The sequence below is a fragment of the Phalacrocorax aristotelis genome, chromosome 1 (genome assembly GCF_949628215.1).
Source record: "Phalacrocorax aristotelis chromosome 1, bGulAri2.1, whole genome shotgun sequence".
Taxonomy (NCBI): Eukaryota; Metazoa; Chordata; class Aves; order Suliformes; family Phalacrocoracidae; genus Phalacrocorax; species Phalacrocorax aristotelis.
The window spans coordinates 120,724,370-120,749,897 of NC_134276.1; the positions used below are offsets into that span (position 1 = coordinate 120,724,370).

General features: G+C 40.6%; 2 protein-coding genes across 4 annotated transcripts in view; one reads left to right on the top strand and one right to left on the bottom strand.

Annotated features, from left to right (window-relative positions):
- The first annotated feature begins 4,671 nt into the window (after positions 1 to 4,671).
- On the top strand, positions 4,672 to 18,449 carry BTLA (B and T lymphocyte associated). Its single transcript, XM_075103619.1, has 6 exons — positions 4,672 to 4,963; positions 13,261 to 13,569; positions 14,644 to 14,679; positions 15,351 to 15,488; positions 16,408 to 16,454; positions 17,564 to 18,449. Exons 1-6 carry the CDS (start codon positions 4,876 to 4,878, stop codon positions 17,903 to 17,905), a joined length of 960 nt encoding a protein of 319 aa, XP_074959720.1. The 5' UTR covers positions 4,672 to 4,875; the 3' UTR covers positions 17,906 to 18,449.
- LOC142061931 (OX-2 membrane glycoprotein-like) overlaps positions 8,236 to 25,528 on the bottom strand; it is a 56,876-nt gene continuing 39,583 nt past the window's right edge. For 2 of the 3 annotated variants that reach the window (XM_075103678.1, XM_075103644.1), the window contains exon 6: positions 14,553 to 15,283. The gene's annotated coding sequence lies outside the window, so the exon portion shown is untranslated. Of the gene's footprint in view, positions 8,307 to 14,552; positions 15,284 to 25,528 lie in introns of those variants that run through there. The other variant, XR_012662311.1, reaches the window with a different exon arrangement.

Consider the following 25,528-nt stretch of genomic DNA (forward strand, 5'->3'; position numbering starts at 1 on the left):
TTTCAGTCATTTTCAGATCACAGCACATTAAGATCAAGTTGCTTTGTGTTGCCTTTATACCAAATGGAAAAGCAGAATAGAAATAAACATACCCTTTTTTAAAGTTTTTTTGTGTGGACAATTCCTCTTTGAAACAGCATATATAATACTTGTAAAATCAATGTATCGGTAAGGATTTGTACGGAAGCTGATGCAGAATCAGGTGAAGTATGTATCTGAAGTTTAGTAATTAGGCTATGCTAAATTCTTACAATGATATTTTACTTTCCTAAATGAATCATGTGGCTTAACCATATCCAAGATGCAGTAGGACAAAGTATACATAAGTGCTTTTAGGCGCATTTATACTGATAATTAGGTTTGACATTTGTCATTTACATAGGCTGGACAGCTGAGACTGGAGGATAGACAAACTGTGGCAGTTCTGCTTAGGTCAGGTAAGGGTTTTTTATTTTTTTGCCCATCCCACTACTTTTTCTACAAGGGGTTTGGAATTTGTGGGTCTTCTAGTGGTAGAGGCCACCTCTCATATTCAAAAGCAGATAGCACATGTTGCAAGTAGAAGCACAAGGTAACGGGCTCAGAGATAGGATACAGGGAGTTACTGTGACAGTCCTTCAGGCTTGACAGAGGGCAGCTTCAAGACCAGTGTTGCTCCTGAAGCTAAATGTTAACATATTAAGTATGCTTAGTACAGTTCTAGTGTATAAAATAGAAAATTAAGTATAAATTAGAAATGATAAACAATTGCTGAACGGTGACTTCAGTTCCTTTGAGTTTAGCTTTTGAGTGTTCCAACTCCATGGACATTTTATGTTTCAGAACCCAGAACTATCTGAAGATTTAGTCTTGCAAAAGAAAATCTATTTTGCTAGAAGATTTCTGCTAGGCCTGGAGGACAACATGAGGAAGATTACTGGTTTCGGTTGGCATGCAAAGCCCACGTTCAGCTGAGCCAAACAAGCACAAGCAATTTAAATTTATTCATGTTTTAAATGTATCAAAGTACTTGGCTCTCTCTGTGGGCCTTCTCCTGTCTAGTAGTGCACAGGAGGGAGAAGTAAAATCAGAAGGCTGAAGAGCAGTGAAGTGACCAGTACTCGCATATTAGGTGTGCTCCATGAACACTCTAAGATAAGAGTACACATTCATTAGGAAGTTTCTACTGTCTTTCAGTGGATACTTTTGCTTTTTCCTCCTATCTGATCCTTCTGTTCAGTAAGAACTATCGTGTCCCTGAGGAAAAGGAGGAAACTTTCCATTTTCTCCCAACCAGTAGAGTAGCTTCCAGTAATGTGGTGGAGAGAGGGTATCATTCAGCACTTTTATTCCAAGCTGGAAGAAAAACAATTAGGAGCTTTAGAGGTTCTTAGGGGGTGTTTGTATATTGGTTTGTCTCAAGTGCATTTTTTAATCTGTCCTTCTGTGTACAGAGTAGCTCCCAAATTCAGTATTAGATTTCACTGCAGTAAATGAGACCTCCTTACCTTAATTCTTTTGTAATTAGCTTTAAATTGCTTCCTCCTTCCCCTTTTTTCTGAAGCCTGTCATTACCCTAAGACAAATCTAATAGCTAGAATACCCATTCTTACACTTAGTGTTTTATTCACAGCAGAACCGAGGGGATTCTTAACTGACTCTATTAGAATGAACTGACACCCCTTGTGAGAGCATCCAGGCCCACGCTCAGCCTGCACTTTAGAACCTGGTGCAAGATGTGTTTGTTAATTTAACAAAGCTTAGCTCGTCTCATTAAACTGGAATTGCTTAGGAAAAAGCAGGGAGATGCAGAGAACCTCACGTTGTAGAAAAGGAAAGAACTTGCATAGAAATGAAGTAACTCGTCCCTCCTTTGACAGGGAGGTAAGGTATGAGGACAGGCTGCAGGGGCCAGCCATAGCTCACACAGCAGCACATACTGCTGTAAGCTGCATGATCACTAGTGACAGGCAAGGAGCTGGATGGGAGACTGAATTAGTCTTGTTCCTTGAAGAAACTAAAGCTTCATGTACTGTAATGAAGGTAATTTTCAGCAGTCTTACTGGAGCCCGCTACCTAAAAGATGTTATCTCGCCATGTGGTCAGAGGCCAATGCCTAACCACCTGCGAACAGGGGAAAATGCAACCCCAAAACACAACCTTGTCTTGTCAGAGGAAAAATTGAGGTGGAACGGAACGAACATTACATAGGGATATTTTCCCCCACAACATGTGTTCAGTAAAGCAGCAGCAGACGTGACAAAGTGGACCGAGTCAAGTGAAAAAAGATTCTATTAATAGCAATCCTCAGGTGTTTAAGACTATCTGAATTTTACTCCATATTTTTTGAGCCTCTTCCAGAAAATAGTATCCAACACCCAGAGAACTGTGCTAATTGTGTTTGAACTGTACTGAATTTTCTTAGTTCTTTAAATACTTGGTATCTGTTAGGATTCAGCTGAGGTCTGATTTGGATATAGCAAAGAAGTTACTGAGTTACTGCCGAGAGTGGAAATTAGTGCCACCTAGTGACATTTTTTTCTGCCATCTTCAAATTACATGTCATCTTGAATTAAATGCATATGCTCCTCCTTCTAGTTATGCAGTTTTAGATTAGGACCCTCATTCATTTCTTTGGTAAATAGTTATTTTATATTTACTTAGTATTTACTATCCTTTGAAACATGCTTTTAAAGCAAAACTAGAATATTGTAGTGTCTGAAATTCAGGGACTGATTTTCTCAAAAAATAAGAATATAAGCTACCATTTGGAGATCTAAAAGATCTCATTTATAACTTAATATCACAAAAATAAAAACTCTCCCAGGAATGTCTCAAGGAGGTAACAAAGAAAACATGAAAAATTCAGATCCTTTGCCATCTTCCAGCATTTTCAAAATCCCCCCACAAGCCTACTCTTGCGCAAACAGGAGATAAAGGAAATAATGAAGTGATAGGAGAAGTCACATTTCCCAAAGCCTTTTTAAGAAAAGGGCTCCAAAACTATAGATGAGAGTCCAAGACATTAGTATTGAAAATGTAAAGAATCCTCACAAGCCACATGCAATATGCAGTACAAGAAACAGGTGCTCCTTCCTGCCGCTCTGAGCCGCGCCGCCTCACCTCTCCCAAAAGGCTGATGTGCAACAGTACCTGTCTTACAGTTCAGAATACTTCCACAAAGTTACCAGTAAGGAATTACCCACCTAGAAAGCCAACCTCAAAACACCACAAAGAACAGACAAAACCTTGTCTTATTAAAAAGCTTCAGTCAGTAGCGAAGGACTCAGCTCAAAACAGTTCTGATAAGAACACAGCGATTAAGTACCATCTACTAATATTACATTCTAGCATAAACTTTGGATAAGTTAACATTAACACAAGCAGAAATTACACTGCCAGGAAACGCATCCCTTAATGACCAATTTTACTGTCTAAGCTAGCTATGGTTTCAGCCACTAGATGTCTTCACCATACAGAAACGCAAACTGCAGTATTAGTATTTTGTCTCAAGTGGAAGCATGCTCTGTGTGCAGTTATACTCAAAGAGTTTCCTTTCATAAATATTTTCCATTTAGGCTGGATTGTAATTTTAGTATGGCTATTTCAGCTTCTCACAAACAACAGTATGATTCTCCTGATCATCACGTACTTAGCCAGACTCTTCCAACCATGAAATTTTGGAAAGCTGTTAAATTATTTTCTTCAAAAGATTACTTTGAAAAAATCCTGATAATTTAGGTTATTGTTAGAGCATAACATGCATATATTTACTCTAGAAAGCTTGAACTATTTAGGATAGAATAGTTCAGTTGGAAGCAACCTACAACAGCCATCAGTTCAACTGCCTGACCCCAAGTCAGAGCATGTTAAGGGCATTGTCCAAATGCCTCCTAAACACTGACAGGCTTGGGGCATCAACCATCCCTCCAGGAAGCCTGTCCCAGTGTTTGACCACCTCATGGTAAAGAAACACTTTCTAACGTCAAGCCTGAACCTCCTCATTTTAACACAGGCTTTCATAACTGCATTAATTTCTTCCCTGGTTTCTATTTGTGGTTGTTGTATTTGCATTATGAGCAGAGGTAATAACTGCTACATACAAAGTTCCTGTTTAACCTCTCTTTAGTTCTAACTTTATGAAGAAACTCTACACTGACAGATAGTTTCTGGGGAAGGTTATGCTAAATGCTTCAGCGTTTTCAAAATGTTTAAGGGAAAAGGGTGTCAAGGACATGCCAGAAAAGAACACACAAAATCCAAACGCAAATTACTTGGTCTTATGTTATGAGGATGCTAAGACTAAATAGTAGAAGCGATCTTCTCTTATAGTGCAGATTATTGTAAATGAACCTAATGCAGATTAAGACTATTCACACCTGTTTCTGACATCTGCCAGTTTGTGAGTAGTGAATTTGTTCAGCTTCTTAATTTGTTAATGTTGAATTAGAGTAATACACAAGGACTGAACAAGTTTAAAATACTGTTGTGCATCCCTTCTCTCTGCTATATCACTGCTTGTAAAATCAAAACTTCAGTTGCAGGAGCATCTTTCAAAAAAAAAAAAAAAAATTCTGCAGCTATGTCTGTTACACTGTAAGGGGAGCCAGAGAAGGGTGAAAGATGTTTTGCTTTGAATTGCAGAGGAGTTCTGAGATGATATGAAGCAATCAAGCAGTTCACATTTCAACCACACAAAAGAGACAACTGTGTAACCTGTCAGATCTTTGCAGATATATTGCTTCCCCACCCCTTTCTGCACTGTCTTGACAGCAGAACTGGAGAAGGGAATTAGCTCAGACATGTGCCCCAGGTAAACCTAACAGGATGCAAGAGGCCATCTGAACTGCACTTTTTAAACCCGTGGGAACCTCTTTTCTCCACCATGCCCAGAGAATGAAGACTCCTCCCGTCATGTTGATAAAAAGGATCTTGCTGTACACTCTGCTAGTAATGCTGGCTCAGAGCAACTATGAAGGTTACGGTAAGATCTGGTCTTATAATTTAACCTGTCGATAGTTATTAAACACTGCTGGAGGAGAACAGAAAACAAAGCAATGCTTAGTGCACGTTGGATATAATCTGTATCTTACTTTAAAACCATATCAGAGACTTTTCATACGATCAAAGGTGATGATGTTGACAATAACTGAGAAATATTAGGTAACAGTCTAGCCAGAACCCTAGCACTTGGGGACAAAAGACATCTTGCTTTGTGGCCAAAGGCTTACCTTCAGGGACTCTGGCAGCATTCAAGCCTCTACCTGAAATCGAGGAATCCTACTAGCTCTGAATTGGATCCAGCAAATTGTCCTCACCAGATAAGCTAAATAATGGAAGTTACACTTAACTCGATCTGATTTTCATCCTGCTTTCAATATTGAATCTCCACAGTTTTTAACTGGAGACGGTCTCCTAATTTGGACAGATGCGAGAACTACACTGTGTCCAGTATACTCCTAATATTTTTACTAGAGATTATTTTGTTTCAAGTTCTTCCTTGCTAATATCATATAGGAGACATAAATTTTAGTATTGAAAGGCAGGCAGTCATACGGAAAGGATAATAGCTACTGTAATGGATGTGCTCAGCTGCTGTTGATAATTTCAGGTAATATCAATTGATAAATTGATCAAAATAACGTTTGTTATAAGGCACTGCTAAAATTACACAAACAAATCGGCTATGTGAAGCTTAGTTGACATGCATGACTAACTGCAAATCCATAGCATCTTTTGACATTCCTTGTTTTTACAAATAAAATACATTATTTATACTAATAGGAAAGGTTAAACAAGCACTCAGAGCATCTGCCTGGGAAGGGAAACCCAAACATTTAACTTGAAAAGACATGAATTTCCAGGTCAGTTAGACGCAGCTGTTTCTTAATGAGGGTGTGATATGAGCTTGGGGAGGCTACTGAACTGTTTTACATTTGATTATCAAATTGATAAACTAACATGCTTCTGAAGGGGTTGTATCTAGAGCTGATAACCTCCTTCATACCCTAAATGGAAGTATCTTCTCTTGGAAGAGTTTCTTTTCACTTCATTAAGTCTTCCTGTGTTATTAGTCCCCCCTCGCACATTCACCTCTCTGCATCATCCTGTATAGTTCATAAATACACTGACAAACCCTCCATACTTACCTGCCAGGTTCCTAGATACTGTTTTTAAAACAGAAAGTAATTTCTGTTACACTGCTTATAGCATGTATCTTCTTTACACAGAATTTATTTTATTAGGTTTTATTTTTTGATCTATATCAAAACTACTTGGGGTCCTCTGAGAACATCACTGTTTCCTTCTATACCCCTATATTACTATAAAGATCAAAATCATATTTATAGGAGCATTACAGAGAGAAAAGTTTTGGCAAGTCAGTCTCTACAGAACCATGACGAAAATGTTCATTTGGGGTTTTTTTTTTGTGTGTGTGCGTATGTGTGTTTTTTTAATGTGTTTATATTTTAGCTGTAAGTTTTCCAAGCTTGTTTCATTTTTATTTTGGTTTGAAGCAAGCTGAAAATTTAAGCCAACTTATTTAAGCTTTGTATGTTGCAAATCTATCCAAAGCTTCCCTCACTCCTAACAGAAACAAAGTCAACCACTCAGATTTCATATACAAAGTCAATAACGAGCAAATCTTTTCTAAATTAGGGAAGAAGAAGTAAGCTTGTTTCTGATAAGTCACAAGCAGAAGGACCTTTTCCCCCCTCACCCCAGTAATTTCAGTCCACCTAGACCTAGTCTCCTTTGTAACGCCAAAGAACAGGTTGTTCCCATTCCGTTTCACAAAGAGCAGTTGTTGCTGTCTGGACAGCACACACAAAGTAAAGGAAGCATTTCATCCCAACAAAAACAAAACCCAGCAAACCTCCCCTTGCTCCAAGAAGCTCCAGCCAGTAACTAAGTATGTGCACATGTGCCCACTAATGGTGGGCACAGTTCTCAGCTCAAATAACATTCAGCTAAACAGAAGTGTTCCATCTTCAAGATTCAGTCATCAAAATATAAAGGCATGTTTTCTGCACTTCCACAGCTTTCATCCAGAAATAGTTAGAAAGTGATGCAACTCTCTGTCAGCTACCTCAGGAAGCAGGTCAGCTTTACAAATACTACCATTGCAAAAAAACCCCAACAACCCAGAAAACCAGCAAGAAACCCAGAAAAGTCCTTCATTGTACACCAAGTAAATAGAAAAAGTGCATTACTGTATCTTTAAGATGACATGGTGAAAATCTAAGTGGAAAGGACTTTGATTTCTATTAACAAAATTTCATTCTTCAAAAAAAATCCAAATTGTGATATAAATATGTAAAATGACTAAAATACAATTTTACATCATTCCTTGAAAAGCCTTCTCTGAAGCTGGGGGAATTCTGAAAAAGGCTTATCCAGATATTACTTAATATGTCTTCTGAAGTGCTTCTCTTTCTAAATACACCTTACCTAAATTCACAGAGGAAGCATATTTTTCCATGAGTTCTTCTCACAGCCTGTTTCCTTTTTTGTTGTTAAAATTAACAAAGTCACGAATATCTCAGTGTTAAATGTGAAACCCCCCAAAAAACCCAATGCACCTTCTGGTGTAGTTTTTGTGCTACGGCCCTAATCAGAAACTTCCCAGAACATTGGTGCCAAGTTAAAACCATTACTAGTGCTTTGCTGTGTTCACAGGCAGACGCAAAAGTAGGATTCAAAAGTGACTGTAGACATGTATTTTTCATAAAAATTTGACATTTTATACCTCAGCCATATCTGCCTCAGGGAATGACACATATGACTTGTATTCTATCCCATCCCTTTTTCCTTTTCTTTTTTTTTTTTTTTTTTTGTTTTAAAGGGAAGAGAGAGGAAAAAAAAATTAAAGATAAATCCTTTTGAAAACAAATGCCTCAGAAATCTCTATTAATAAGTCTTAGTTTACTGGAGTTGTTCTGAGTTCTTAGATGACCAGATGTGAATGACACCATTTATGATTGAAAGATTGGATGGTTCAATTTTTAGCTTTCATTTTTGTACTAATGGGTTGAGTTAGGTAAATGGAAAGCCATCTCCATTAAACCTCTTCTGTTTGCTTAATGAGGCATGTCATGACTATGTTTTCTAGAACATAAGGAGAAAAAATTAAAATTGTTTTTATAAAAGAACGTATTGTCCTGGGTATTTCCCTCTTGCACAAGTTATGGAATACCTGCTTTCATTTGAAATCCTTATCCTGGCAGTACACTGTACAGATGGTTTTTTTCTTACCTGTGCAAATCAATTCTTGGTGCAATAGAGCCTGGCTCGCCGCAGCCCATTCAGGAATGCACTCAAGTGATCTAAAAGAAAATGTGCTTTTAGTCAATCTGAATTTTACTGGGAGGTGTAAATCTGAACCCAATATATAGAGCTTTTGTACATTACAGATTCTTGTACCCTCCTGCAAACTGCACATTCAGGTATTCACCATGAACACCCATATATATAACATTGAAAACTTAAGACTCGGTATAAGACCTTGTAACTGGTTTCAGGTCTCAGCTCATAACAGTAATAATTTGAAGATGGTGTCCCTACCATTGACTTCTTATAAGCCACAGGAGGCAGCAGATAGAAAAGACTTAAGATAAACTGTCACAGCAAAAATACAGCAAGCCATGAGTGTGCTCATTCATTAACTAAGGCTTATTTTGCACTTGTCTTTCTAATGACAACTGATGAACAGAAAAGGGTCTCGCTCATTATCAGGTGTGTTTATCCCGCCCGCCCCATAAAAAGAAAAAAAGATATCACTCATTCTCTAGGATATTATGGTTTACATTGTTATTTAATCCTAAATCTTCACTGACACCTATTCCTGCCAAATGGCTTTTACAGGAAACCTTTGAAAGAGATTTTGAGCATTTGCCTTAAAATGTTTTATTCCATATAAAAAAGGTCCCAAATCTTTTTGTTTCTAAAAGGATTTTCTCCACTGCTTTTTATCCACTTGAAGTTTCTTGCCAAGTGAGGTATGATTTGGGAGAGAGAAAAGGTTAATTAGAGATTGCAGGGCATGTTCGTTGTGAACTCCCACACTTAATTACTAGATAAAATAAGTCTAGATTATAGGAGAAGGCTTTCTTTAGCCCAGATTTTTAGTTATTGAAGTTCAAAAATAATTCAAAGAATTTCTCAAAGCATGACAAAAATGTTTAACTCTTATTCACTCATCTCTTCTGATGATATTGTTCTAGAAGGTCCCCAAACTGAGAACTAATAACATTTACCAAGGACTAGATTTCTTCCTAGCAAAAATTTGAAAGCCTAAAGCCCAAGTTATCCAGCCATCAGTCATTAACAAGTCACAGAAATATACAAAAGCAATTGAGATTATTTTTCATGCTCCAAGCATTGTTTCATAACAATTAAAAAAAGAAGAAAATTAAAGGCAGCCTAAAGTCAAATTGCTTTAAGCATCTGAAAGGAAGGCTCTTTTGCAGGCTTTGAAGGCAGTATGCAAATTCTCATATACCCTGAAAGGTAAACATCAGTTTGTATAGCTCCTGGTTAGGAAATTCAAAAGATTGCTTTATTTGACTGATTGGGGTTGGGGGGTGGGGGTGGGGAATTACTGTATAAAATAGTGCTATTTATCTAGCACCCACAGGCTTCTTCCAAGGGATCCACAAACAGTAACTAGAAAAATTAAATCCATTTTCCATAAGCTAAGTTTCTTCTATCAGGTCTATAGCTATATGGGAAGAAGGGGGGGGGGGGGGGGGGGAAGGTCCTATAAACTGAGGGAAAAGGAAGACCAGCTGAAACCCAGTAGTTTCAACCTCCACTTGTTTTGAGGGGAAGAAGACGAGGATTTGTACGCTAGGGTTAATTGACAGAAGGTTGCCAAACACTTTCACCTGCATCAGCAGCCAGAAATGAAGGCTAAGAGCCAACAGGTGTGGATAGACCCGTGTCATGCAAGCTTCTAGTTGAAAGTGCCTCTGAGAGTCAGTGGGGCAGGAGGGCTCTACTGCTCAGGAATTGTTGGCAGGCAGTGACACCGTTGGGCTGGGTAGCAAATGCAGTACAACTTTTCCCATGTGCAGTTCCCAAAGCCCAGTGCCATATTCCATAGGTAACCTCTTGAAGAAAGCAAGGGTGTTAGAGTCAGGTCAGGTCTGCTCTATGGCAGGAAATTTTGCTCTGGAAACATAATTTAACCACACCTGATTACATTAGAGTTATACTAGTAAGTGAATGATCACCACCAGAAGATGAAGGAGCAAAACTGTGGCACATGTTAGCATAGGCACATGGGAAAGAAAGGAGAAACACTGATCAAGCTCACCTGACTGGGAGACGTACTAGCACATTTTATTTGACCTGTCTTAAAAATACTCAATGTGATCAGAAGTAATACAAGTAATATCAATGCCAGTGGAACTTTTTTTAAAAAAAAAAATCCAATTTTAACCAGGTAAATCCTTTGTCAGCAGTGGCATAGGTCCTTATGATTTATTTGGTAGCAGTGCAGGAAGTTGTATGGAGGGAAGTTTCTCGTGATATCAGTGCAAGTATATCACACTTGAACTGCTTACACTGTTCACCTACAAAACAAGGGCTGCACAAAAACTACTCTAGAAATATATCCAGACCTCAGTAAAGCTTCTGCTCCAGAAATTTCTATGTTTCCACTCTGTATGTGGCTGGACAGTAATTCAAAACTTTCGGTGCAGCCAGTATCGCCCCTGTTCCCTCTCTCTGGGAGGTTCTGCCACTAAGTGTCATTCTAGGTTACACTGACGTGCGAGACAATAATTTCTGTAGAGCAATATCTAACATTGATAAGACATTTTCCTTTCTGACTACCTACACAAGTAATGTTCATCTGAATTCGTGAGGATTAGTAACCCTGTCTCAAGTGAATGCTGTTGGATGTACGAAATTTGCTCAATGCTGAGCAGGTGATTCTTCCAAAACTGACAGTGGGCAGTGAAGTACATTTTGTTGTAAAAATGCCAGGTGATTCAAAATCAAGGAAAACATTACATCCCTGCACTGGAAAAAGATGAGAATGAAAGAGGCACAAACAACTCCTGTCCCTCTCCCTGGTTAATAATGATGCTGAATCAGTCTCACAGAAATCTGTTTCAAAACTTGGAGAAATTGGACTTTTTGAATCTTCTAGAAAAGTTTTGGGGTTTGCTTTGGGTTTGTTGTTGGGTGGTTTTTTGGGTGGTTTTTTTTTTTTCCAAACGTGAATTTTGGAAAAGATAAAACTATATGAAAAATAATTAGGTGAAGGATATAAGAAAATATCTGTTCTGCAGAGACCTGCACATCCTTCTGGAAATACTGGTTACATATCAGAAAGAAGGCTGCTATCAGGGCACATTCTGAGCTTTATAGATACCTCCTGAAGCGTTATCTTCCATGCTTATCATTGCTCAAATAATTGAAACCTTTACTTTCTAATTTGAGCTTTTAGTTTCCATTTTCAGACTACTGATACCCATGTGCTGCTACCGCAGTATGACCAAAGTAGGTATGACCTACTGGCCTGAAACCAAATCATGCTTTCTCTTAGTCAAACATGGAAGAGTCTAAGTCAAAAACAAGTGACCCTGCTTCATAACTGTGAGCAATCACTTTCTTCAGTGCAAAAGCACTGTCATGTAAGATAGGGTAGGGAAGTCAGGACCATGTGGGTATCATATCGTTTTCGTTACTTTACCTTAGCCAGAGAAGTAAAGCATCACAAGAAACATGAACCTTAAATAAAAGGTCAGGACATTCAATACCAAGACTCAGAGTTAAGGTGACATACCATTGCTTGAACACTGGGTCTAACAAAACATAACAAAAATTAAAAAACAAAGATAAGGTATACTTGCGTTGAATATAATTATTTTCATTATTACAATTTTAAATCGTGTCTAGCAAAGGAAAGCCTTTATTTCTGCAAGTTAACAAGAATTGTGAAGTAAACAATAATCTGAAGGAAATTTAGAAGTAACAGAAAAGGTCTGTGAGGACAATGCAGGAAAACCTTCTATTTATGTTTTACCTATTTTCTTTCTAAACTATTAAATTACTATCCTGACTCAGATATAGAAAAAAGGTAAAACTTCATAGAATCATAGAATCGTTAAGGTTGGAAAAGACTCTTAAGATCATCGAGTCCAACCGCTAACCTATCACTGCCAAGTCCACCACTAAACCATATCCTCAAGCACCACATCTACCCTTCTTTTAAATACCTCCAGGGATGGAGACTCAACCACCTCCCTGGGCAGCCTGTTCCAATGCCTGACAACCCTTTCGGTGAAGAACTTTTTCTTAATATCCAACCTAAACTTCCCCTGGTGCAGCTTAAGGCCATTTCCTCTCGCCCTATCGCTTGTTACCTGGGAGAAGAGACTGACCCCCACCTCGCTACAACCTCCTTTCAGGTAGCTGTAGAGAGTGATAAGGTCTCCCCTCAGCCTCCTCTTCTCCACACTAAACAACCCCAGCTCCCTCAGCTGCTCCTCATAAGACTTGTTCTCCAGACCTTTCACCAGCTTCTTTGCCATTCTCTGGACACGCTCCAGCACCTCAATGTCCTTCTCACAGTGAGGGGCCCAAAACTGAACACAGTAGTCGAGGTGCGGCCTCACCAGTGCCGAGTACAGGGGCACGATCACTTCCCTGTTCCTGCTGGCCACACTATTCCTGATACAAGCCAGGATGCCGTTGGCCTTCTTGGCCACCTGAGCACACGGCTGGCTCATGTTCAGCCGGCTGTCAGCCAGCACCCCCAGGTCGTTTCCTCCAGGCAGCTCTCCAGCCACTCCTCCCCAAGCCTGTAGCGTTGCATGGGGCTGTTGTGACCCAAGTACAGGACCCGGCACCTGGCCTTGTTTAATCTCATATCGTTGGCTCTGGCCCAATGATCCAGCCTGTCCAGGTCCCTCTGCGGGACCTTCCTGCCCTCCAGCAGATTGGCACTTCCACCCAGCTTGGTGTCATTTGAAAACTTACTGAGGGTGCACTCAGTCCCCTCATCCAGATCATCAACAAAGATATGGAACAGGACTGGCCCCAACACTGAGCCCTGGGGAGAAAGTGCATTTTAACTATCTTCCTAAAAATGAAAAAAACAATAGTTTTGATGTTATCTGCCATCACTGTCCCATATAGAGATCAGATCTCCTGGAAGTAGACAAGGGAAGTCTTGAGTAATGAGAAAGAAAAGAAACTGTGATTAGTGTTATGGGGAGTATACAGCAGATTCCCACCACCATGACTTTTGTTATGTTTTTCTTCTAGGATTTGAAACCACCTATTGTGCAGTTGAAATTCAAGTTAAAAGAAACTCACAGTACAAAATTAATCTCGGGAACAAGCTGACTATAGGCTGTCCTGTTCGTTACTGCAGAGAAAAGCCAGTCATGCAGTGGTGCAAGATGGAAATGGATACATGTGTGCTGCTGAAGGAGGGCAAAGCAGAATGGAAGACCAACGAGTTTACTCTGGAGTTTTTCTCAGTTAATCAAAATGACGGCGGAATTTATCGTTGTCGAGCGATAGGGAACACCCTTTTCAGTGAGAGCCATGGAATAAAGGTTATTGTTGAAGGTGAGGCCCCTATATTAAAACAAAAGGATGCCATGTGCAGGAAAGCTCATGCATGCAGGACAATGACTTCTCCCAACATGTTTGTCTGGTAACACAGTTGTGGCAGTACTTACCACCTTCTTCACGCTTCTACCCTGTGTCTTGGTCCTGAAGAAAGGAAATAACAAAATAAAGAAATAACAGGAGGATCTGGAAGAGAAAAGCAAAGCTGCCAACACCAAACAGCCATAAGTGGACTATTTGATAATAAAAAAATCAACTGGAACACAAAAAGATCATGGGAGGACAGCCTGATTATACATCACATGGATAGACAGGATGCAAATGGTTGTGTAGTAGTAGTTGTTGAGGCCACACAACAGTAAAGAGGACAAAGCAATTCAAGCATTTTGTTGAGAATGATCTCTCTTGCAACAGAGAGAAAGTATAGTTGTGTACGCCAAGAAGTTCAAGAGCAGGAAAGATTACAATAGCTTTAAATGATTTTGAGGATTTAAGGGCAAGTGAGGCCTTCACATTAACTCAGGCAGTTGGGATGCCAAGTCTAGATTATGACAAGCCACACCCGCCCTCCTCAATGTTGCTCTGCAGCTAGAAAATTTTCCGTGTGGCCATAGTGTCCTACTAACCCCAGGCAGCTGAGGTGTACAACTGTTCTGTTGCCAGTTCCTCTTGTGGTAAGTTAATGAACTTTAAAACCTTGTTTGTTGCCACATGAAATGCTGCAACAGAGGGAGCAACATGAAAATTTACGGCTGTAATGAGCTAGCAGACACAGTATGTGCGCAGCTCATGATGCAAGTTTCCTTTGAAATATGTGTGCTGCTGATCTATTTATTTGAATTCCAAAGAGGTCTGGAAAATAGAACTACTCTGTTGGCAGTGGGAGACCAACACATCATTTCCCCTCACCCCAAAACACCCTACCCTTTGGCTTGTTGCATTTTGTTCCCTCTTCCATCAGCAGATGAAGGGGATCCTTGTGAAGACTTCAGTATGCAGTGCAGAGAATATAGCTGCAGTGCAAAATGTCAGGTTGCTGTTTCATTTCCCTTTCTTGTTTTTCTCTTTCAGAAAAGTCTGAAAACTTTAGCACAATTACACCAGAAAGTAAGTTCTGATTCGTATTTCCTCTTTAAGAGAAAGAAACTAATCTGTAGTGCTAGAAATTTCTGGTTGGAGTGTTTTGTACAGTCAAGACAAATTTAAACTCATTGCTAATGTACAATTGCTTTCTTCCTACGTGAACAAGACACACTCTCTCAAGAGTCACAGTTTTCAAGGCTATGACTGTCCAGCATTCAATGTAAAAGGGACAAAGCCAATCAAATTACCTCCTGGGGGTATACCCTACCCTTCTGACATGCTCCTTAATATCCCAGTGATATATGGGATATATATCTTCTACTTACAAAGTATTAGAAGTCATGCTATGCCATCACTTTAACATAGCTTTTTACTCACTGTTGGTTATTGCTCACAATTACAATTGCAAAAATATATTAGAAGTTCAGAGCACGGCTCTAATTCTGACCCTCTGTCTGCTTCTGCCAGCCTTCTGCCGTGCATCATTCATCAGTTATACTTTCCCATGCACTTTTCCTTCCAGTATCTTTATACTTTGTAGAATGCCTGTGGAGGTGGTTATCTGATGACATGCTGTACCAAGTTAAGGATGTTTAGGTACATCAAGAAGCAGTTGCATCAGAAAGACCTAATGAAAGAAGAAAAAAAGCCAGTCAAATATTTCTCTGCGCTAATATGTCTTAATGCAATTTTAGATACCACTAGTATCTCAGAAGAGTCCCAAGAATCTGGAAACTACAAGATATTACAGATTATTTATGCTTCAGCATCCATGGGTCTATGCTGTCCATTCATCGTCATATGCATCTTTTGGTGTCTGAGGAGGTACCACGGTAAGTAGTTTTACCATCTAACCTTTCCCTAGTATACATTTGATTCCACTCCTTTTCACAGCTTCACAGAAGTTGCATTCAAAGCTTTATGAAAATCCCCTAAAAATTACCCCAACTGATTGCTGAGATGTCTTTATCAAGTGTACCAGTCAGGATACTAAATGTTTAAGAATTTAATTTGCCCCACGTATTGGTCCCTTCCAGAGACAGAGGGATGGAAGTAAAGTAAAACAAATAAAAACCTCAGACTTTATAATAGCTGGAGATTTTTCTCCAGTTTTGCAAATAATCAAGTTAGAAATAAATAGGAGCTTTAGCCATGAAAATGCAGTCAAGTTTTATCCAGTTACATTTTATATTCCTAGTTTCCCTCTAAATTATCAAATAATAACAGTATTAATCTCTCCTGCTTTACAGGAACTCTGATGCAGCTGTCATGTCCTAACTCAAGAATAGAACTTTGAGTTCCCCATATCTTAATTTAAGTGTTCTTGCATTTGGCTATTATAATCCAAAATTTTTTGTTTGTTTGTTTCAGGAAAATGAAATTATTTAATCTTCCGATAAAATTTAACACGTTTGCTCATAGAATGGCTTTAGGATTTTCCATGCCTTTTTCTCCCCACCCAGTTCACTGAACACAGAGAAAATTGGCCACAAGTATACTAGGCATTTTTCTGCTCCTGTTCAGAGGAGCTCTGTGGAATACAGAAACTCATTCTATAAATATATCATGCTGTGTTGGTTAGCTTTGTCAGAATAGCTATTCCCAAATCCAGTCTGGAAATAGATTTTTATTCTTTGACGTCCACTGAACAAGGCAAGGACTTCTATGGTAATTAATACTCCCTCCATAAGCAAAAAGGTGCCTTCTCAATGCTGATCTGTTGAAACACCTTTTTTTTCCTCTTTTTCCCAGTAAAGCAAAAGAGAACTCCATTAACTCCACAGAGACAAAAGAGCCTGGTATGTTTAAATTTTGCCATCATCAAAACCTGACCATGTCCTGCATAACCATATACCAAGAACAAATCTTTGTGTAGTACAAAATGTGGCGTCAGATTGGGAACTAATTTAGTGAGCCTCTTGGTGCCTGGATAGCTTGGCTTGCCTGGTGTGAGATATCACCACGGCTGAACTGAGGGAAGGAAGTAAGGGTCTTAGCCACGAAGGTACTTTAGGCATCTAAATTCCTGCTGAAATGTATTCATTTCTAAGTACCATTCTGGTAAGGGTTTAGGCACCTAAAGCACCTCTGTTGATCTGGTTCAGACTGTCTGCATAAGGCAAAAAAATGACACGCAGAGGAAAACGTTTGAAAAGACAGACTTGCATATGTGGCCAGCATGAATTCACACAGGTCTTGCAATCAGAGCCAGAGAAATTGTATGGGCAGAAGGCAGAATGCAAAAGATGCAGCTGGAGCTGACAGCTATCAGTCACAGGGGAAGTGTAGGTGTAGGTGGGGATCAAAGGGCACCAAACAGGTTGCAGAGCTCCCAAAAGGCACACTGGAAGAAAGAAAATTTAAAGCAGCATATTCTAAGTGGCTAGAAAAAGGGATGTCAAAAGAGGACTTCATTAGAGAGAGATGAATTTATAGAGGAATTTGCAGATTTTGGAGAAGGAGAAAGATTTATTTAGGAAATAGTAAATCAAAGAGAATAAGAAGCAAGAGATGAGGAAATGGGAGAACAGGGACAATGAGGAAAAGGTAGTCTGGGGTTTGGAAGTGAAAATAAGAAAGATTTCATAAACTGAGAAGGGAAAGCCTTGAATGAGTGACATAGAAGAACTCTCACAAAATGATAAATCAGTTTTCCCTTAAGATGGCATCTTGCAAGAAAAGACGTGAGAGTTCGGGAAGGGAAATGGAGAAAGGCAGGAGATACAAGAATGATTTCTAACTTTATTTCAAAGATCAATATAAAATCCAGTGACCAGGTGAATACAATTCACCTGTGCTCAAAAGCAGTTTTAAGGGGATAAAGAAACTTGAACACTCCTCTTACTTAGCAGGAGCACAGGCAACAAACAGCTATGCACAGAGCTGTACCCTGTTCTGTTTTCTGCAGGTCAGAAGTCCAGCAGCTGCTCCATCCCACACTGCTGGGACAACTCAAGCTTCAGAAGAAAGCCCCTCACTTTACTATTGCTCCACGGCCATCCCACTGCAGGCCTTGCACGGCAACGCAATTTATGACAATGATGTCCCTCCCTGGAACACTCAGAGGACAGCACTTAATGCATCTCGCAATGATCCCATTATTCCTTCCATCCCAGTTTTACCTGAAAGCCCAGATGTCCTCACATATGCTACACTAAATCATTCTGCTTCTGCAGAAAGATGCCAGAGACAGGCACTAACTGTAGAGAATGAGTTTACAGAATATGCCTCCATTAATGTAAATAAATAAATGTGCAAGGACTTCTTCAGACAGCCATCCTGCATGCAGCCCCAGTTCTAGCTTCTCTCAAGGATGTTGTTCCTTTCTCTTTTGGGAAGACTTCCCTTTAGTTAAGAAGAGCCTATGGATGCTCCCCTGAATTCACCAGAATTCAAAACACAGCCCATGTCAATGGGTGGGTATTTGCACTGTGCGTTTTGTCTTTTAAATGGGGGAATAAAACCAGTCAGCTTTCTTATTTTACCTTTTTTCAGGATTCTGCTTCTAGCCTGACTTTGATTTGGTTATGGTTTGAATATAGACAAAGAGGAGAAGGGGAAGGTTTTCCTAGGATAGAAACATGTAAAATGAACCTGTGAGGAAGATGATACTGAGTCAGGTTAATTTCTGCCAAGTAAAAGCTAAGAATGTTTGCGGGAGAGTTTTTCTCTGAGTTTCTAAGAACATCCTTCCAAGGATTCAGTTTTTCATTCCAGTTTATCTCCTTGCAAAGTTCTTTGAGCACCACGACTATCTAAAGTTATTATTAACCAAAATAAAGTGAATACTTGTGTGCGTGTGCTTGTTTTGTGGAAGACAGGGAAGGAGGAGAGGGTTGTTTTCCTTTTACAAAGAATTCTCACAAATAATGCGTGAGAAAATATTGAAATATAGCTCACTCTGTTTTCCTCTTGATGGGATGGTTGGTTAGCTAAGTTACTGTGTATTGCTTTTGTCCATGATGAATCAATTCAAATAACAAATGATGAGCAGCGACTGATTCCAGTCAAAATCAAAAATCTTTGTTCACAAATAACTGTTTATAGCTGTGTCATGCTAGGTTTTCCTCCCAACACTGGCACAAAAAATGTGATTATGCTTCATGCTCAGGTTTGCAGCAAAGAAGATAAAAAGGAGGTAAAGACCAAAGTGTCGTTTGAAGTTTGAAAAGAACGCTCACACCCTTCTTCTGCACCACTTATTCAGCTCCAGTTTGGATGCCACGCATCTGCTCTTGCAAAATAATGCTCTTAAAAGTTACTCTTAACAATATTTGCACAAGAGGTTTACCGCAGCAAGAGGGTCTTTAACTTGTTTAAAAATTTTCAGCACAGTTGAAAAGGAAGGATGTACTAGGTCTCAGGCTGCATGTAACACACCGGATGATTTGCACTCAAGTTAATGGAAGAAAATAAGGCTCTTCTGTCTTCATATTTCATCTTGGTATCGTTCCACCTGACACCAAAGCTGTTAAACACATACACATTCACTCAGCTATTTTGGTAAGACAGATGATTTATTGTCATTACGGTACACTTGTGCTCTGCCACCCCCTCTCCTTTGAACACAGTCACAGCACCTGTGTGGAGGAAAATCCATGGTAATTGTTTCTGCACTAAATTGTTAGTTCAGGCCATTACACACGTTGATATTTTGGGGTTTTCAAAAAGTAAACAAATTATCAATCCAGTAAATGATGCTCATTAAAAAAATAATAAAAAAGCAGTAGAAAATTTTCATTCAGAAAAATTCAGTTTGTTCGTTTTGTTTAGTGGACCAGTTCCTGAATGGCTAGAGGCTGATTATTTTAGGTGAAAGACTGTGTGAAACTTGGAGTAAGTTAGAGGTGAATAGGCCCAGAAATAGACTTTTAATTGCACTTACTGCTCAGCTGATAAAGGTGCTATTATTTTCATAGACTACAGGTATCTTTCAGAATAAGAAAAAAGTGTTGCTCTGAAATAGATCCTACCTCAGTGGCCTTAAACTGAAAAACAAGGGCAGCCATTCAATGGAGAGCCTGAATGGATTTGAAAAAAAAGGCATGCAAATTCTCTAACTTCTTTCCATGACTTGGATACAGGCTTTGCAGGCAGAAGGGAAAGAGTAAAAAGGCCATCCTTCCAGAGAACAAGCACACGTGAAACAATATGGTTCTTGAAAATGCTTTGCAATATTCTGTGCGTACCATAGTACATTTAGGAAAGAGTCCAAAGATCCTCAGGAAGGCAAGGAGGGGTGCTGGGGCCAGGCACTTTGCCTCTTTGAGCTTCCAACAGCTCTGCAGTGCTGTAATCAGGGCACGCACAGCTTTCCCTCCATCACCCTACAGAGCTGAAAGAACAGCAGCCCCGTTCAAAGCAGCGCCAGAATGACAGACCAGTAACTGGGACCTAGAATGAGACCAAGCACATGTGGAAGAAGCATTGTACCATCCAGAAATGCAAAGGCTAGTGAAATATTAAGATGGTTTGTTTCACCCGTACAGCAAGGCTGAACCTTGTCTTAATGAAGTCCCCACAGACCCAAGTTTGATTTGGAAGATGAGATTTTTGTAGATAAACAGGAAGTACCTCACCACCTTACCATCAAACTTGCTAGCACAGAAAAGCGAAGCACAGGAGCCTGCAGTAGGTTCATTTTTTTATGCCAACAAATTGAAAGACTGTGCCTTTTGAAGCAGGGAAACAAAAGGCGCTGATCGAAACCATCTTCCTTTTAAGGTACAAATAATCCATTGAGATAAAGTACAGCATCGCTCAGTTTTCACAGCCTTTTTTTAAAAAAAAGTTGTTATTTCCACCATCCACTGGTGTAAAACTGGCCATGGACAGAAAGACTGTGTGCTATTTCACTGAAGTTGCTACATATTCATCTCAATCATCTGGTGCATCTCTCAAAAACATAATGTCACATTTGAGACATCACACCCAATGTTGGTTGTGTTAGGCCTCAGTGGATGGCCTCCAGATTTTACGCGGTAGCGTCCTGCTGGAGGGACAGGCCACCAGTGGGAGCAGAGCAGTTTCATGATTTGCCTGGCATACTCAGTGCCTGACTGGAAGGAACCAGTACTGGGTTAAGCCATGCAGTGAAATCACACAATCACAACAGTGCACTAAAGGAAACAAATAGGCTCAGGCCCTGTTCTGTTGGAGATGTACAGCACCTGTGCAGCCTCCCTAAGACAAGACATGGTCTGAGGGCCTCCAACTTATATTACATACTTTTCTTCTTCTTGTCTTTCCTGTGTTATTTTTGCACCAAATATGCTGTACAGGTAGAGTCACACAGGAAGCCTAAAGAACAGAAACAAAGCTGTGGTGCTCTCAGTTACACCCACAAACCCAAATGGAAGGGAAACGGTGAAGTCTGTGGAGCTGAAGGTCTGTTAATGCCAGCAAAGCATGTTATTGCTCTTCATTGCAATCTCTTCTTGCAAGGGAGGGACATGTAACTGGCTATTCCCTCCTGAGCAACCTGAATAGCGCACTAACCTCTTAACAATCTTAGGTGGGATGAATGGACTTTTAGAGAGTAAAACACATCAACCATCCTAGTTTCACTTTATCCAGTTATTCCCCCCCAAAATTGTGCTTCCTTATAAAGACATAAAATATTAGAATACTGTGAGGTTTACTCATCTGCCAACTCTTGGGCCCCAAAGGTCTATCAGACAGAGGACTGCTTTTGGCAAACCACAAACTTTTTCATAGTGCTCGATCAAGCAACAGCTTGCCAAGCCTCGCTTCTCCACCACCTGTTTTGCAATACTTTCCCCCACACCCCCACAACAGCCTGAGCCCCGTTTTAGCTCATAAGGCTCACAGGCAGTGAGGAGAGTGCAGAAGGGAGTGCTACAGCTAAAAGTATGTGAGAAGTGGAGCTTGCACCTCCAAGAAAAAGGCATAATCTTAAATTGTTGTTTCCTGCTGTGTTCCCCCTAAGGGAACGGCCGGGGCTGTAAATTGTAGGAGTGCTCCCAAAAACAAAGAAATAGGCTGTTGTTGTGGTTTAAATCTGGCCAGCAACTAAGCACCACGCAGCCACTCGCTCACTCCCCCTGCAGTGGGATGGGGGAGAGAATCAGAAGACTAAAGGTGAGAAAACTCATGGGTTGAGATAAGGACAGGTTAATAGGGAAAGCAAAAACCACGTGCACAAGCAAAGCAAAACAGGGAAATAATTCCCTACTCCCCATGGGAGGGCAGGTGCTCAGCCACCTCCAGGAAAGCAGGGCTCCATCACGCGTAACGGTTACAAACGCCATCACTCTGAACGTCCCCCACTTCCTTCTTCTTCCCCAGCTGTATATGCTGAGCATGATGCCGTATGGTGTGGGATATCCCTGTGGTCAGTTGGGGTCAGCTGTCCTGTTTGTGTCCCCTCCCAACTCCTTGTGCACCCCCAGCCTGCTCACTGGTGGGGTGGGGTGAGAGGCAGAACAGGCCAAGGCCTCTGTGTATGCACTTCTGAGCAGCAATGAAAACATCCCTGTGTGTTATCAACATTGTTTTCAGCACATATTCAAACCATAGCCCCACACTAGCTGCTGTGAGGAAAACTAACTCTATCCCAGCCAAAACCAGAACTGTACAGACAATGTTCCCCAGTTTGCTTGAGCTTCTCCATCTAGGTCCTATTGTACCTACATTACCTGCACTGCTAAGGCAGTGGACTCAGGAAGAAAGAGGGGCAACACAGACAGATGGAAACAGCACGGTTCGGGACTCAGCAGCCAAAGCCTTGCTCCCTGCACCCTAGCTATTCCTCATGCTGCCAGCTTGGATCTTTCCAGCCTCCAGGCAAGCGTTAACATTTCCTGGGTCTCCCTACATCCCACGTCCTCACGGGGGCACAAAGGATGCAAGCCTGGAGCTGAACCCTGGGACCAGACCACAGCACCAGCCCAGGTGCACAGGGAGGTTGAGGAAAGAGACAAACCTGTTCCCCATCCTGTTTCTTGCACAGGGTTCCTCATTCTGCTCCACAGCTCTGCTTTCCTACTCCATATTGTATCAACAAACATCAGCCTAGGCAAATGGGAACCAGAGGTGGGAACAGACGTATGGACGGTGGCCAGGGAAGAGAGAGGAGAAGATTTCAGGGGGAGACAGAGAGCAGGAGAGGGAGCCCAAGGAAGACCACCAGAGCCTAGAGGACAGCAGAGTTAGCTACAAAGCTTGAGATGAAAACAACTTCATGTCCCTCAGTACAGACAAAGTGAAGAAATCTCAGTTTCCTCTGAGGTTTAAGCGGCAACTATTATTTTCCATTAAAAAAAGCCTACAATGGGCCAGGCCTGCTCATGTGCCATTCCTGCTTACGTGATGAAAACGAAAATGCATAAGAACCATGTAAACCAACATTTCCAACCACAGAGGTCAGTGGCATGTGTCAGCCACGTGAATCAACTGCATTCACTCTCTCTCAGTTTCACACAGGTGATTTTACATAAAGATCACCTTACATAAATGCCTTTTACATTCCTAACCACTCTAATGACATACCTAGCCTTTCTGCCTTCTCATGCATACATACACACCTCCAGGAACCCTTGGATGGACCACCACTGCCATAGTTACTGTAATATTACTAAAGTAACAGGGGATAATTGGTATTGGAAGCACTGTCAGGAGGCTGAGCTTCTAACCATTATGAATCTTGGCCTATGAGACAGAGGAGTTCATGTTATAATGGACTTGTATAATTAATTACGCATCTTGTATAATAGACTTTAGTCAGGAGACGTGCTTTATCAACTGAAGTTTTGAGTAAAGAATAGGCTTGGCATGAAACATAACCAGACTTAACTGAAAACATGGGAGTGATCGTTTTTCATGATTGAAAAGTAAAATTTTAAAGTTTTATTTTTACTTTACTGAAAAACCAGTAAAACTGGTTTTAAGCTAGCAATATGGCAGCTGAGTTTTCATCCAAGTGGCATTTACTTTCAGGTAAATCAGCTCAAATTCTCTTTTCAAATGAGATTTTCTAGATCAGCTAGGGCATATGCATTACTTTCTGGTTATTACATGTCTGCATGTGACATTACCAAGGCTCCACTCAACAGCAGTGCTGTGGTGTTTGCTGCAGCCGAGACACAAACCTGTCATCTGGCAGTGAATCACACACACTCACACTGCAGCTTGAGAAAGGGGAAAGGCATCCAGAGGTAGGCATATTCAACACGCACACCACTGGTATACATAAAGGAACTTTATGATACCTGTGGTTAGGAACCAACAGACAATCTCCCCAGTCCGCCCCAGCAAGACACGTGCACTGGGAGTCAACACTTCCTAAAAACAAGCTGCCTTGGCTAATAAGGATCTCTTAAACTTATAACCATCTATCTATGTCTTTCCTTCTGAAACTGCGGCTAATAATATTTTCTGTGGATGACTTGCCCCTCAGTTGGGCTAGTATCTAGAAAAAGGTACACCTCCTGCATACGCAGCATTTCTGCACGTAGCCAGATGCACCAACACTGACACCTGCAACTGAGACCACGTCTTTTCAGGTCTCGGCGTCGTTCGCTTTGTGGTCACAAAGAACCAGCTTTTCAACTAACACAAAGGGATTCAGCATAATCAAAATCTATAGAGCTATTTCACCTTACACCAGCTGAAGTGTAGGTTTTTAGGTTTTACAGAAAGCAGTTTTTCAAACAGAGCTCAAGGTAATCCGTAAAGTCACTATTCACAGATTTCTGGCTGCACTCTCAGACTTTCACAGATTTAAAGCCAATACTTCTTATTCTATTTCAAGTGGACATGGAGGACATTTACTCCTATCCTCTTTACAGATTTGTAATTATGTATTTGAAGATATCACATCTCACAGTAGACTAAATGACCCCAAGTTTTTCAGCCCTTCCTCAGACCCACCAGCAGTCTTGCTGCTGTTCTCTCTGTTCTATCAAATTGGTTGTCATCTTTTCTTGAAGCCCTGAAAAATTGGACTCGTTACCTTCCAGGATCCTCCTTCTCTCAATCAGCAAGCACAGTTCTCAAATAATTTCTTAGCTGTTTTACAGGGGAGAAAAAAATAAAGCAGTGCCATGTGCTAGATAAAAGACTATGAATTCATAGCTCTGGAAACCTCATTATTGCTCCAGAAGTCAGACAGGTACTACATAATAAGCTTTCACCCCAATATTATAAAATCAATCTTAAGGCTTTAATGTCATGGGAAGAATAGATTGTGAAGACTTTTTATACAGCTAAAAGTGAATTTTCAAATTATATGCATTTATTTTGCCAGGAGTTGTGACATTCCTGAGGCTGGACTCACCTGTTGATACCTACTGCAAAGACTGTGGAAAGAGGAGCTAAGAACATAACTTATTCCTTCCTTCCCCTGCAGAGACAAAATAATATCCTTTTACCTTAGAAATGCATACCGACTAGGCCAGATATATAACTGAGCTCTTTCAGTGGTGAGTTTGCATGCAAATAGCTCAGGTCACTGCTCTGTGGTTGGGGACCACAAGTATTCCTTGCAAACCCCATCCCTACCGAAGGTGATTGACTCACGTGCTTTGACATCTCACTTACATGGGATGGGGCCTAAAGACAGACCAGAAAGAGAAGTTAGCTTAGATCTTTTGAAAACTTATCTAAAAATCTGTAAAAGCTATCTGGTAAACATGCTGCTAGATAGACAAGGGGAGCACTCTCACTGCAAAGGCACTATGCATGCCGGAGGGGCTGCACTGCCCAGCTGGACACTGCAACAGCCACAGCCACAGCCACCACGGCCACTTAGTAGGAGAGAGGGAGATGGCTCTTGTCCCCTAGGTCCAAAACGGCCCTGCTCCTCCAGGGACCACCAGGCCCCACTGTGCCCCAACACAGGAAGCGAAATCTC